General features: G+C 37.1%; 1 protein-coding gene across 6 annotated transcripts in view; it reads right to left on the bottom strand.

The window, feature by feature from the left end:
- The window catches only part of LAMA2 (laminin subunit alpha 2), a 557,898-nt gene that overhangs the window by 201,634 nt on the left and 342,915 nt on the right, over positions 1–13,349 (bottom strand). For all 6 annotated transcript variants that reach the window (XM_060753336.2, XM_060753340.2, XM_060753339.2 and 3 more), the window contains 2 exons: positions 5,041–5,252; positions 678–784 (listed from right to left, as the gene is read on the bottom strand). In XM_060753336.2, coding sequence (XP_060609319.2) covers positions 678–784; positions 5,041–5,252 — 319 coding nt within the window. The remainder of the gene's footprint in view (positions 1–677; positions 785–5,040; positions 5,253–13,349) is intronic.

The following is a 13,349-nucleotide window of genomic DNA, read 5'->3' on the forward strand; positions in this document are numbered from 1 at the left end:
ACAAGACTTATTCACTGCTTAGACAAAACCATACATTTCTGGCATACTTCACAATTAAGATTCCGGCCCAAATCATAGTGTTTTGGGGAAACAAATATCAATATAGAATTTAAAAGTAAATAAGTAAATAATTACATTAATGCAATGGTTTTTCGTTTTACAGAAGGGCAATGGAACTGAGATTCTTTTTATTTATACATGCTTACTAACTCAAGTATTATTTGCTGTAAATTATAACAATATGATTCCATGGCTGTTAACTCATTTTGACTACAGAGGATTTAACTTCAAATACCATATCATTTAGACAAAAATATTTTTCTGTATAGAAAAAATGGACTGCAGCCTCCAGCCATAACAACTTAAACACACACCCCAGACAGTCTTTTTTTCCTCCACAATACTGAAAGGTGGCCTTTAAAATATATATTATTTAAGTTGTAAAAAGTGGTCAAATTCCATTCATCAAAGCAGCATGTCTCATTTAGTACCAAGAGTTCTCCAGAAAACTGTAGAAATAAAAACTGGAATTTTCACATAATAAAAACAAATTGAACCCCATTTGTTTTATGCTTAATACTACCAAAAAAACTCCATCTAAACAAAGAAGAGTCATTTTATAATGAATAGGAAATGTGACGAAGCCCAAATTCCCAAAGCAGTTTCCTGTCGCTTACCTTACATTTATCACATAAGCGTCCCACGACATTGGGTTTGCAGTCACACTGTCCAGTCTTAGAGTTACAGGTCAGTGAAAATGAGCCATTAACATTGCAACTGCAAGCTATAGGCAAACAAGAACAGATGTCATCCTAATGTTGACAGGACATGAGATGTAAATAAAACAAAATGAAAATATATGCCATATATACTTGTTAACGAAAATCTGAAACTGGTCACCTTTTTGCAATGGATGGCACTAAAATGTATATGTCACCTCCTATAGCATGTTATATTAGGTCATACTTATTAAAAGAAGAGTAGAAAAGATCAAATTCTGGCATATGTAACTCCAGATATAGTGGAAATCACTTTCTGGTATGGTTCAACCCAGTTTGCCTGATTTACTAGCTGCATTCGCGATCTTAGGTCTTGACAAGTTGTATGAACATCAAAACTCTATGATGAGAAAGAATGAGGAAGAACCTTCTCTTCTCCCCTGTTTAACTATAGCAGAAAAATGATATGGATTCTTCTGTATTAATTGAGCATAAGTTCAGATAAAAAAGTTCAGCTATCTATAAAAAATAAGTTCAGCTATCTATACAACAATATGATTTTAGTATGAAAGCAATGATTACTTTGTAATCTACCAAGGGCACCTTGACGCAGAGAATTAACCAACCAGATTGATTCCCTGCAAAAAAGTATTACCTAAGGTATTACCAATCATTCAATAACATTATTAGATTTGGAAAAACAGAAAAATGTCACCATTTGCTGCATTGCTATGTTTTCCTGACTATTATTCAGTTGCTATATGGATGGAGTCTGTATTAAGATGCTCCTGATGTGACATTTCCAGAGAGTAAGCTGTACAGAGATATAGGGTGTTCACATTTCCTGATTGAATGGTTTCTAGTAAAGCTGAGAACTTTGCTTTTTATACAAGTTACAGCTGGAATCTAATTACTACATGACTATACAATAGCAGAGTTTTCAACAAGGGCCTAAAATATATTGACACGCTAATCACTTGACATTTTAAACCCAACACCTTAACTGCATGATGTTTGAACTTGTACAATGTTTTGTTATTTATTTATAGGCTGTTTTTCTCATAACAAATACCTCTCAACATAATTACTAATCCATTGTCCATCCATTATTGTCTCCAGTTGTACTTAGGTCCCCCTGAAAACAATTAATATAATCTGCCCCCATTCAGTATGAGTAATTAAAAATGTCAATTAGCCTTCCCAAACCTGATTCCTCTTAATATTTTTCACTACAACTCTCATTTGCTCCAGACAACATTACTAATGGGCAGGGAGGTCATAGTTCAAAAACTTTACCCAGACTCTGGGTGGAGAAGACAACTGATTTATAATATTGAAATAATTGGCTATTGAATAACCATTAAAATTCCAATCTAAAGGAAGTCTTTACTTTTTTAACCTGTTTTCACACAATATCAGTTTCGAGGTGTGTGTGGCTTTTTCAGAAGTACCAATGCCAGTCAAATGTTGGATTGTTAATCCAAAAAAAATGCTCAAAGGATTCATGCATACAGTTATAGCAGCTAATGGCAAAGTCTAAAAGCTATGGGCTTGTATGTCCAAAGACTCTGAATGCAAATTGGCCTTCACCAAGAATTTCCCTAAGTCACCTTGTAGTGAATAGTGTCCTCTCTGCAAAATACAATCCTGAACTACTTAGAAATGGCCTCAATTATAGACAAGATCAAGCAATCATTAGGGCATTTCTTTTTTTTAAAGCCTGCCTTGAAGATCATTTCACCTTCAACTGTATCATACACAAAACTGTCATGTTTCTATAAATAAAAATCATTTCTGAAATAAAAGTCAAATAAATTTGGAATGATGGTTTGATGACTTCATTTTACTTTATTTTAAGAAATATCAACATTTAGGAATGTGCAGTGGTGACAAAAATCCAGCTATCATCTGAGCTGGCTAATGCAAATGAATCTGCCAGTGAGGGAAAGGAAGAAAAGAAAAGAAAAAAGAGAGAGAGATTTCTAAGTGTAATTTGAGAGTAAGACTTCTGCTTTGCAAGTGTCCAATCCTGAATTTGATTCTTTAACGAACAGCAAAAATGGAATGCAACAAAGTAAAGACACAGTCCCTCTTATTTTACAGCTTCAGGGCAAGCTACATGGAAGCCTGCCAAGAAATATGCAAAAAAAGAAAATCTAGTTGTAATAGGAAAAATAAATATGAGGTAAATGCAAACACAGGGGCGTGAATATATTGAAAAGGTTCTGCCGTCAACTCAGCTAATGACAAAAAGCAAAGAATCTAAGTATGCATTAAATATCAATCTATCTTTAATGTCTTTTTTAATCATATGTTTTCACTCCAGATACAGGCTCCCCTATACAGCTGTCTGCTGGGGAAAATGTTCAAAGCTCCATCCATGTCAATGCCTCCAAGAGAGAAACAGAGAGATGGGAGCTGCGTTTACTCATGGTTTGATTTTTCAGATCCATGGCTTTTTAAATGACATCTTTAAAGAACAAGTCATGAGGCACCATAACCAGTGAATTATTAATCAGCCCTGATGCAGGTTCTGAATACAGAATCTGAAAGGTGCCTAAATCTACAAAATATGTCATGAAAACAATTTCATGAAAGATTTCTCGGGCACCTCTATGATACGAGTCACCAATGAGAAATAATTGTGTGGAAGGTGCATTGCATGAAACATCTATTTTTTTACCAGCATTAACATGCTTCTGCTTGGATTCAGGCAGCCTGAATATTATATATGGTTAGTCTGGCTGCTAAATCCGGAGCCACTCTGGAGCAGAAAAGCTGCGGACTGGGCCCAGAGGCACCTACATGTACCTGGCTGAACCTGTTGGTGTCCACACTGTCCAGCCGGGCCTTGCTGGACCATCACCTCACCCTCAGTGTTGCTACTGCCACTCTCAGCCAGTCATGAGCCTCTGGCTGCAGTAGATGCCACATTGTGAACTCAGCAGAGTTATCTGAGTGACCAGGAAAATGAAAGACATCAACACAGCTGAGATCAGCAGCAGCAACATGAGCACAATCTATTTGCTTTACCTGTGCTGGTGATCACAGAGAAAAGGGGATGGCACTAGTGCCCCATCTGGACAGTGGATTAGTCTGAATAAGACCTAATCTAGCTATTCAGGTTCCCTCCAAATTCAATGCTTAGGAGTTTCCATCAATGTGTCACAAAATCAGCTTAACATGGAACCACTTGCAATATCTGGTCCACTTTGAGTCCCATTCATGGAAGAAAAGCAGGATAAAAGTAAATAAATAAATAAATAAATAAATAAAATCCACCAGAAGCTGGTGGACATTGTGGGAATAGCCAGAATTGAATTCAAGATGAGTCCAGGTTTTCCTGCCCATGTAGATCTGCCCCTAATTAATAATATTTTTCTCCAACAATGTTCGTTTTTGTACTTAGTCCTAATGATCTGTTTCCATTCATTTTCCCCTTAAATTTGTATTCTTTGTCTTCCTCATTTGAGCAAGACTATAAAGCAGGGGTAGGAAACAATGGTGCCACAAATCCATTAAAATAATATATATATATATATATATATATATATACACACACACACACACACACACACACACACACACACACACACATATATATATATATATATATATATAAAATCCTTCATAAATTTATTCTTACAGACAAGAGTGAAGAATTTCATATTTTGATCCTTATTCCATGACAGTCACCCAAAACTTTTTTCAAGTATGATTAACAGTTTGAGACTGATTCTATGGAAAGAAAATACTCCCTTCTTGCACTGAAAATAGTATTCTGCACAAAACTATCATTTTCTTCATGGATTAATACCCACATATACAAAATCTGTGTGCATTTTTCATATAAAATAAATTGTTTAAAAAGGTTGCCCGTCTAGGCTTCTCCTAGATGTTTCAAAAGTTGAGAAATTATTTTTCAAACATTTATCAATTCTATGGGAATATTATGCCCATCACTATTGTACAGGAAAGGCTGAAGCATTGTAGACCGGTGGATGAGCACATACTTTCTGAGGAAGAGGAAGATTAATCTGTGGCATCTCCATGCAGAGCTGGGAAAATACCACTTGTATTTCATACATTTACACCAGTGGCAGAATAATATATACTCATGTCCATGGGGTTACTCACAGACAACCTACAATGAATCTAGGCAGTGTGTAAGGAAGCCTGAACTACCAGGCTTGGATAATGTGACATTTACTCTATGTAATACCATGCAAATCACTCCATGTCCCATTTGACAGACACTCATGAGATGTGCCTATAGGGAATGAATGCATTCTGACAGTAGAAGCAAGACTCGAGGACTTACGTTGACAGTTCTTCACATCAAGAGCATCTCCGAAATACCCATCAGCACACTTTTCACAGTACTGGCCTGTTGTACCTGGCTTACATATCAGACAAGCTCCAGACAAGCTGTCACAGCTGCCAGGAATGGAGAAGTCAAGGTTGTCATTACATCGGCAAGGCTGGCATGATCCCCCCGGTATTAAAGGTTGTCCGAAATAGCCTTCTGCACACCTAGGGCAACAAACAGAACCCCTTAGAATACATACGCTGCCCTGCTGCAATTATAGAAAAATGCATACAATTTTGTTTTCTTATGAATCACAAAATAAGTTTCATTTTCTGTCTCAATAATTTCTCAGATCTCCCCCCACCTCCTTTCCATCTTTTCCTTTTAACTTCTTGAACAGTGATGTAGATTCATTATTCACTGAAATCCTGCCAGCTCCACTAGTTATTAGATTTGTGTGTGTTAGTATGGGGGTGCTGGAGAGGAAAGCAGGGAGGGACCTGGTCACTGGAATTGCAGATCAGATGAAAGCATTATAAAAAAGTGTCCATTCACATTGTAGAGAAAATCAGGTTAATGTTGAGAACTCTTTGTATAACTCTTCAAAAATGATGTTCTTCTCCTATGCTAACTAATCATGAAGGCTGACATTTTAGTGCTGTGCATAAAGAGCCTCTTTAGAATGGAAATCAAACATTCCTTTCTAAAATGACAAAGAAATATAACACACACATAATAAAGAAGAAAATACCTGTCTGCCACAAAAGGATGTGTTGAATTATGCATGCATACAATTTAATGCAAGAAATGCTTACTTCATTCTGAACAAAATCCTATACATATCTTCTGAGATGTAAGTCCAAATGAATTCAACTATATTTACATCTATGTTAAGTATGTATAGATGGATGGACATCATGTTCTAGCTTAGGATTAAAGACCACTGCAAAGAACACAAAATACAAAAATCCAAGCAGATAAAAATCAAATATATTTGTATTTGATTTTTTATCAAATACCAAGCACATTGATATAGCACAGATCATCCCGCTCCCCCCCCAAACCCCCCCCCCCAAATATTCATTTCTTCCTCCACTTTTATGGGTTCAAGTTCACTTTATTATGGTCAATGACCAGTTTGAGAGAAGGGGGACATAGTTCTGCACAAGCATATCAAAGTTAAGGGTTAAGAGATTTAAAACTTTAAACTGAGTATATCATTCTTAGACATTAAAACAATTCTTAAGAATCTAAGCTAAAAACTATATACAGGATTGTATTAAAATCCAACACAATTTATGAAATTAAAGGGAAGGGAATCTAAAGGGAGGAATAGAGGTGCTCACGTGGTACAGGAAAGGGAAGTCCAGTCAAACAAAGTATGCAATGCCAATTTTCTGCTAGTATGAAGCTCTGGCCTGTACTAACTTGTGCTACCAGTAATCGACCACCGGATTTTAATCGCTGTTGGGCAGAACTTTGTAACATTATAAATTATAACTGAGATAGTGTCGGAAACAGTGGTTCTGAACCTGTGAGTCCCCAGATTTTTTGGCTTTCAACTTACAGAAAAGCCTAACAACTGGTAAACTGGCTGGAATTTCTGGGAGTTGTAGGGCAAAATACCTAGGGACCCACAGGTTGAGAACCACTGGTCTGAAAGCAGCAGGGAGCTATGGTGTAATGAGACAGGTTTGAATATCTTTATAGAACAGGCACTGAAGAAGCACATGTTCCATTGTCTCTATATGTCCTGAGTCACAGGGGCACAGTCTCTCAGAATATGTGGTCTTCCCTTCCATGCTGGAGGTTTCCAGCTATCAGAGGGCCTTCACTCTGGCATGTTGCCATGCCCTCCCATTGCCATATTGGAAGGCCGCTACTGGCAGACCACATAGAACAGGCACTGAAGAAGCACGTGTTCCGTTGTCTCTATGTGCCTTAGTCCCTTTGAACATTTTTGAGCAGGCATTTGCAAATACAGTGTAAAAGACATAGGAAAATGGAATGGTTGGATGATGTAACTGGACAATGTTTTTGACAGGAGACCCTAATGTGACATGCTTTTATTGATTTTGTTATGGTTTTATTATCTGATTACTTTTATTGAAATTGTATTTTATGGTCTTGGTACCAACTGCAAAACACCCCGAGTCACTTGCAGAGGACACAGAGGACAATATATAAATATAGTAAATAAATAAATAAATAAATTTGGCTTGGTCATAGCCCATACTGGTTAGCAGTCCTGGAGAGAAGCCCAGGGATGAAATTTTGGCTGCTACTGCCTTTTCCCATCTGGACTAAAAGTCATCCAACATAATGTGGTGCAAGGACAAGTGGAAACAGGGATAGTTTAAGCCAATAGTTCAATATAACAACCCACAATCTGGCCTCAGTTCTCAGGAAGCCAGTCTCCAGATGTAGGGTAGTGTTGGAGACATACCTTGGTACCTGGAGGGATGATCTTAAGAATTTGGATTGTACATTCTCCAGTGGGGTAAAGTCAGAGAATGGGCTTAACTGGGCACCATACAGGAATTGTGCAACTGGCTTGGCATCAAATAGTTTGAGTGCCGCGGATATGTAGTGTCTCCCTCTTGACCTGAGACTTTTTAGTATTGCAGATGAGCTCCTTTGTGCAATCTCGTGTGGATTTATGGGTTCATTTTGTTGTTCGTTTTTTTTAATTTAGGATTTTGTCTTGTATTTGATAATATCGGCAGAAATGTACAAAGCCAACCTTGGGAAAAGCATCATGAATTTGTAAGCTAACCATAAAGTATACTTCTCTTAATGATAATCCATTTTTATTACTTTTTAAAATTATTCCCATCTCTTTATGTACTACTAATTAAAGTTCCCATAAACCATCTCTTTCTAGCCCTTTCTAAGGGGTTTGGAATTATATTCTACTAATTTGTACAATGAATCCTGAATATCTTTTGAATGTGGTGATGGGTTGTGCCTCAGTCTATTTTCCTACTGTGATTATTTGTGTGTCACCATGTTGCTCCTTTCCTCTCCTCTCTAAATTTCCAGGAAAACTCTCAAAGTTATCTACCTTCATTACATCACTCTCTTTCCATTAAGAAATCTGATGTCACAACTCTCTTTTGAGCCAATGCTTTGGAAAGAGCACACAGAAAATGTAAATTCTAACAAAAATTAATATATTAACAGAAAAGGCAGTTTTTAAAAAAAGAAGTCTGATTTCAACGCATAGTTCAAAGAAGACAGAATGAAAAATGCACTTTTCAAAAGGAGTTTCAAAAGACATTTTACATAATTTTCTTGTCCTTCTTAGCTATAGCAATATCCTGCAGAAATATCCACAGTATCTCTCTGGCAGATACATCTATGCTGTGACAGCTATAAAGCCATTTTCTCCCCAGGGTACATCAACTCAAATTACGACCCTTAGGTTACAGACGCACAGCATGGAATCACAAAGCATCAGGTTATGCTTTTCAAAGTGAATTACTTGTGGAAGTAGTTATTACTCAACATGAAAAGAGGAAATCATTAAGACTGCATACATGTATGCTATTTCCGAAACAAGTGAACAATACTTAAATGCTTAGATATGAGGAAAGTGTTTGATACATCAAATCTAATACTTTGGTTTCATATATATGTGAGAGGCCTTTTGAGGGAGAGGAAGGAGAAGTGGTTAGATGAAGGGCTGGATTAAGATCATTAGAGGCCCTAATACTTAAAACATTTTGGCATATATATCTAATTCAAAATATAAACAATAATCAAATAAAATTTTGTTTTTGAAATGAAATAAAATTTACAGTATGATGGGAAATGGTGTTTATTTTTTTGTATACTTCCACTTTATTTATATTTGAAAATTTTTCTCCTGCTTTTGCTAATTGTGGGAGCTTCTGTTTGTGGACCTTGGCTCAGCTGCATTATTTTGAGTTTTGCACCATATAGTCCATGACAAATCCAGTAAAGGAAAATTTCTGTGATGCCTGCCTTCTCTTGATACCCTAAACACTTCCTTATTTAACTTAATGAGCAATCCAGGCCTGGGTAGATGGGAGGAAAAATTGGACTTGGAACAGTAAAGAACTATGGAACAGTAAAGACTCATTACAAGAACAGTTTTAAAACCCTTTGTCACAGAATCCAGACGGAATCCATTTCATTTGTATGTCCTTTTACAGCATCCACTTCCTCACTGCTCCCATTTTCTCTGTTCAGAAAATTCAGATCCCTCTGTGTTTCTCAGTGCTATGATAAAATTAATAAGCCTCCTGTTCCCTTCCAAAAGATGTCTAGCCTCATTCCTTACATTTGAGGCTCTCTGAATTCAAGGGTCACTTTCCTTGCTGAGCATATGTTGGCCCACAAATTCCCAGCTCATCTCGGGTCCTCAGATGTGTTTGTTCTGAGAGAAGAAGATGAGACAGTGACTAAAAAGGAGAGATAAGAATTGGATTCTGCCAAAGGCAGAGAGACCAAGAGCCTCAAATGTGAAGATTAGGGCAAAAATTGAAAGCAACAAGGAGCCAGTTGAGAGTTTTAAAGAGAAGGATGATATTAGTGGAAAAAAGGAGGAGCATTCTAACTTTATTGAATAGAGCACAGATAGACAAAGCAGTATAACAGCAATTAAGTGACTGCACAACACACTAGAGGGATGGTGTATACAGAATAATGGATGAGTATAAGGGTTGTGAGATAGATGCAAAAGGAGATTAAAGAAGTGAAGCAAGAAATTTCACAAAACAAACATAATGACCGCCCAACACCCAATCCACAGACAAATCAATAGAACAATGATTCTGACAATAACAACAAAACAGTCTATAAAGTATCTTAATTTACTAACACTATATAAAAACAAAAGAAAATTTATCACCAGTTCTTAATGTGAGAAAACATGAGACAATAAAAGACAAACCTGAGTATACAACATTTTGTGATCATTTTGGAACAGTTAAATTAATAGCTACATGTGTCTCAGAGCAGTTTCTAAAGGCTAAATTAAGAAGAGATTCCTTGTACATTCCTGAATCAATTACTCATTCAGATTTAATAATGTATAAAGAAAGCTTACTAAAAGATGATGTGTTTGTTATAATCAATAGCCCCGGCCAGCTTGTGACAATTAAAAGAAACACTTACTCAATTTATTTCCTTGTTCCTAGTTTATGGATTATACCCCACTCAAGAAATATTACTGGTTGATAATGAGAACTGTTTCCTGAACTTGATTATTGACCAACTGTCACAAAAGTAAAATCAGCCAATTCATTCTTACATTCACAAACTTCTCAGGCATCAAGTATGAGAGACTGAGGATGACATGCAAGCTAGACAAGAAAAGGCAGAGAGAAAGAGCAGAGGCAGCAACAAGTGGGTGAATGCCTAAGACCTTTCTGTGACAGGTGCTTTTAGCCAAATATAACACTATAGGAAACAGCTGGTTCAATTAGACTTGGGCAGGCCTTTGAGAAGAGAAGTTGTGTGTAATCACACATCCAAGGCAACACAACTGAGAAATACCTCTCCTGTTTACTCTCTTAATGTTCTGCTCTCAATATGCTGAATGCAGCATATTGAGTTTTCACCTTCATTTCTCAATGTGTGTTCAGACAGATGTTCTGGCAACTACTCCCAGCATGATTAAATGTCTTTCTTTTCTAAAATCTTCCTTAGGCTCCTCCACTGAAAGAAATATTCTGAATTTGGCTCCCAGGCCAAGAGGTTACTTTTGAAAGGAATGAACCTAAAGACATAAGTGAGAGTTGCAGGATGAGGCCTTAATACCAGGGTATCTTCCTTCCGCAGATGAATTATGGATGGAAAAATCAATAAACATGGCTACTTCCCAATCAAAGAATATTGCCAACATTAATATTTGGCATCAAAACAACAGACATGGAGATTGTTGTTACAGGATGTGCATATGTATACTATGTCTTTGCAAGAATCATCTCCTGTGTGTGTGTGTTGAGGAAGAACACCTGGACAATTAAGCAATTAAGCTTGAGCCACTCCCTGCATTGAGTATATAATGAGGAGTACTTCATGGTGTATTTAGAGATGGTGATCAGATGTTTGAGAAGAGACTAGATGGGATTTTTATACTACAGGACTTGCTGAAGTTCTAGATTATTTACTACAAGACTCCTTACACCATTGAAGAAGAAGAGAATGCATGATTTTAATGCACTGGACTTTGTGTGAGTTATTTTGCTGTAATGGACTAAGTTTATTTTCAAGGCTGGTTATTTTGTAAAGCTGCATATTTATCTCTGACTACTCAAGATTAAATTTTGTTTTTCCTTTTACTCTGACTCTGTGTGAATCAAAAGAGGGCTGGAAAGACTGCTGAGTAGCTTACGCATAAACTGATAAACTGCAACAACTGTGTCATGTCAAGTAACTTGTAAAGTCTTCTCAAGCTAGACCATTACTAGAATTTTGTTATGCCAGGTAACATGTATTGTCTCTGTCTTAGAAGAGCTACTTCAATCATGGAGGGGCTTTCCTATTCCCAAATCCTAGAATCTTGATGTTGGAAGAGGCCTCATGGGCTACTGAGTTCAAGTCTGTGCTATATGCAGGATCTTCACCTAAATCAACCAAGCATATAGCTGTTTAGCTTCTTTTTGAAGGTTTCCAGAGAAGGAGACACCATCATCTCTCTAGGTAATTGGCCTCCTTGCTTCCTTCTAATATTCAATAGAAACCTGTAACTTCAAATATTAGAGTTGGTCTGACTTTCTAGAGAAGTTGAGAATAGACGTGCTCTGTACTCTCTTGAACAGCCCTTTAAGATATTTAAAGAATGCAAAAGAGTGTCACCCTCAAGTCTTCTCTTCATCAAGCTCTTCTGCCCATCTCTTTCAACTTTACCTCCTTATAAAAGTAATGGTGTATTTTAAGTATTATTCTGGTCCTGGAACTGTGTGCTGTTTCCATTTTTATTGAAAGGCGCTTAGAATTCCTTTTCAGAGTTATCTGCTGTAGAGTCCAGAGAGATTCACCAAATGACAAGCCCCAGGTTTCACGGGATAGTACAGTACAATCATAGTACAGTAATTGTATAAGTGGAAGTGCCCAAGGGGAAATACACAGGTGTTCTTTGAAGACATTCAAGACTGGGACTTGAATGGAAAAAAAAATGTAGTTTTTGTTTTTTTCAGTATTCAATTTTAAAATTTCAATATTTCTTTATCCCTATGGAAAATCTGGTTCCACAATGTGGACAGGATTTGACAAATTTGGCCAGCTAAGGTAATTAGTTCCACATCTGAGTAACAAAAACCCATTGGCCTGGTTCTTTATATATGCATATGCATCATTCAAATGCTCATGAAATCTATTTTACAGAAGACAATTTTCTATTTGATTGCCACATTCTGCTATATGAAATTATCTCCATTTTGAAGAGTTATTCAGTTCAAGTCCAGTTTAAAGATTATAACCTGAAATAAGAAATGCATCAGAGACTTGCAAGTGTCCATTGGCATTCACCACCTGGACAACAAAAGGGGTCAAGACACAGGTCACCTACTCACACTTTTCCCTACCCACCCATGATGTTTCCTGCTCCATTCCTGTAGCTAGATGCACAGTAATCAGGATCCACCAGAACCTCCTAAGGATTTTCAGGAGGTTCTGGAGGATGACACTATTGATCATCAAGAAGAATGGAGTAGGATGCTTTGCTACACAGGCCCTAAAATGCAGGAGTTACTGAGTTAGGGGGGTGATGGTGGCTAAGTGATGCTAATGGTAAATCCATGCTGATACACAAAAATGGACAGAAAACACATGTTAAAAAGGTCGGCTTTTATCCTGATTCCGGCCGGAAAATGTGGATACTCACATCACTGTATATCCCTGCACTCTGAAAAACATGTATTTTCCTTCCCGCCCCTCTGTATAGACTGCTCCAGTTGGCATGCACTTTTTAAAAGCCCAAAACAGCTGATCAACTGATTAGGCTGTCAAATAAAAACTCATATTTCTTGTTCCCCAAGTGCCCTGAGCATATATTATGCTGGGACTTTTCATGAAGCAAATTATCTTAAGCACTTGATTGTGGCCAAATATCTCTACCTATTCTCCAAGGCAAGGTGCAACGTGTTCGCATCCAAAGTGCTTTGAGGCAGATTTGCGGGAGTTCCATACAATGCAAGACTTTGTTCCTGTAATAACCAGGATGGTGAATGTATGTATCGCATCTTATTGTCCTGCAGTTTTACAAACAGGCTCAGCTATATATTATTAACCCACTACTGAGAAACCTTCCCGGTAGATCACCCCAATTCCAAGTAAAGTTTTTACAAAGT

This window comes from Anolis sagrei, chromosome 1 (assembly GCF_037176765.1).
Source record: "Anolis sagrei isolate rAnoSag1 chromosome 1, rAnoSag1.mat, whole genome shotgun sequence".
Classification (NCBI taxonomy): domain Eukaryota; kingdom Metazoa; phylum Chordata; class Lepidosauria; order Squamata; family Dactyloidae; genus Anolis; species Anolis sagrei.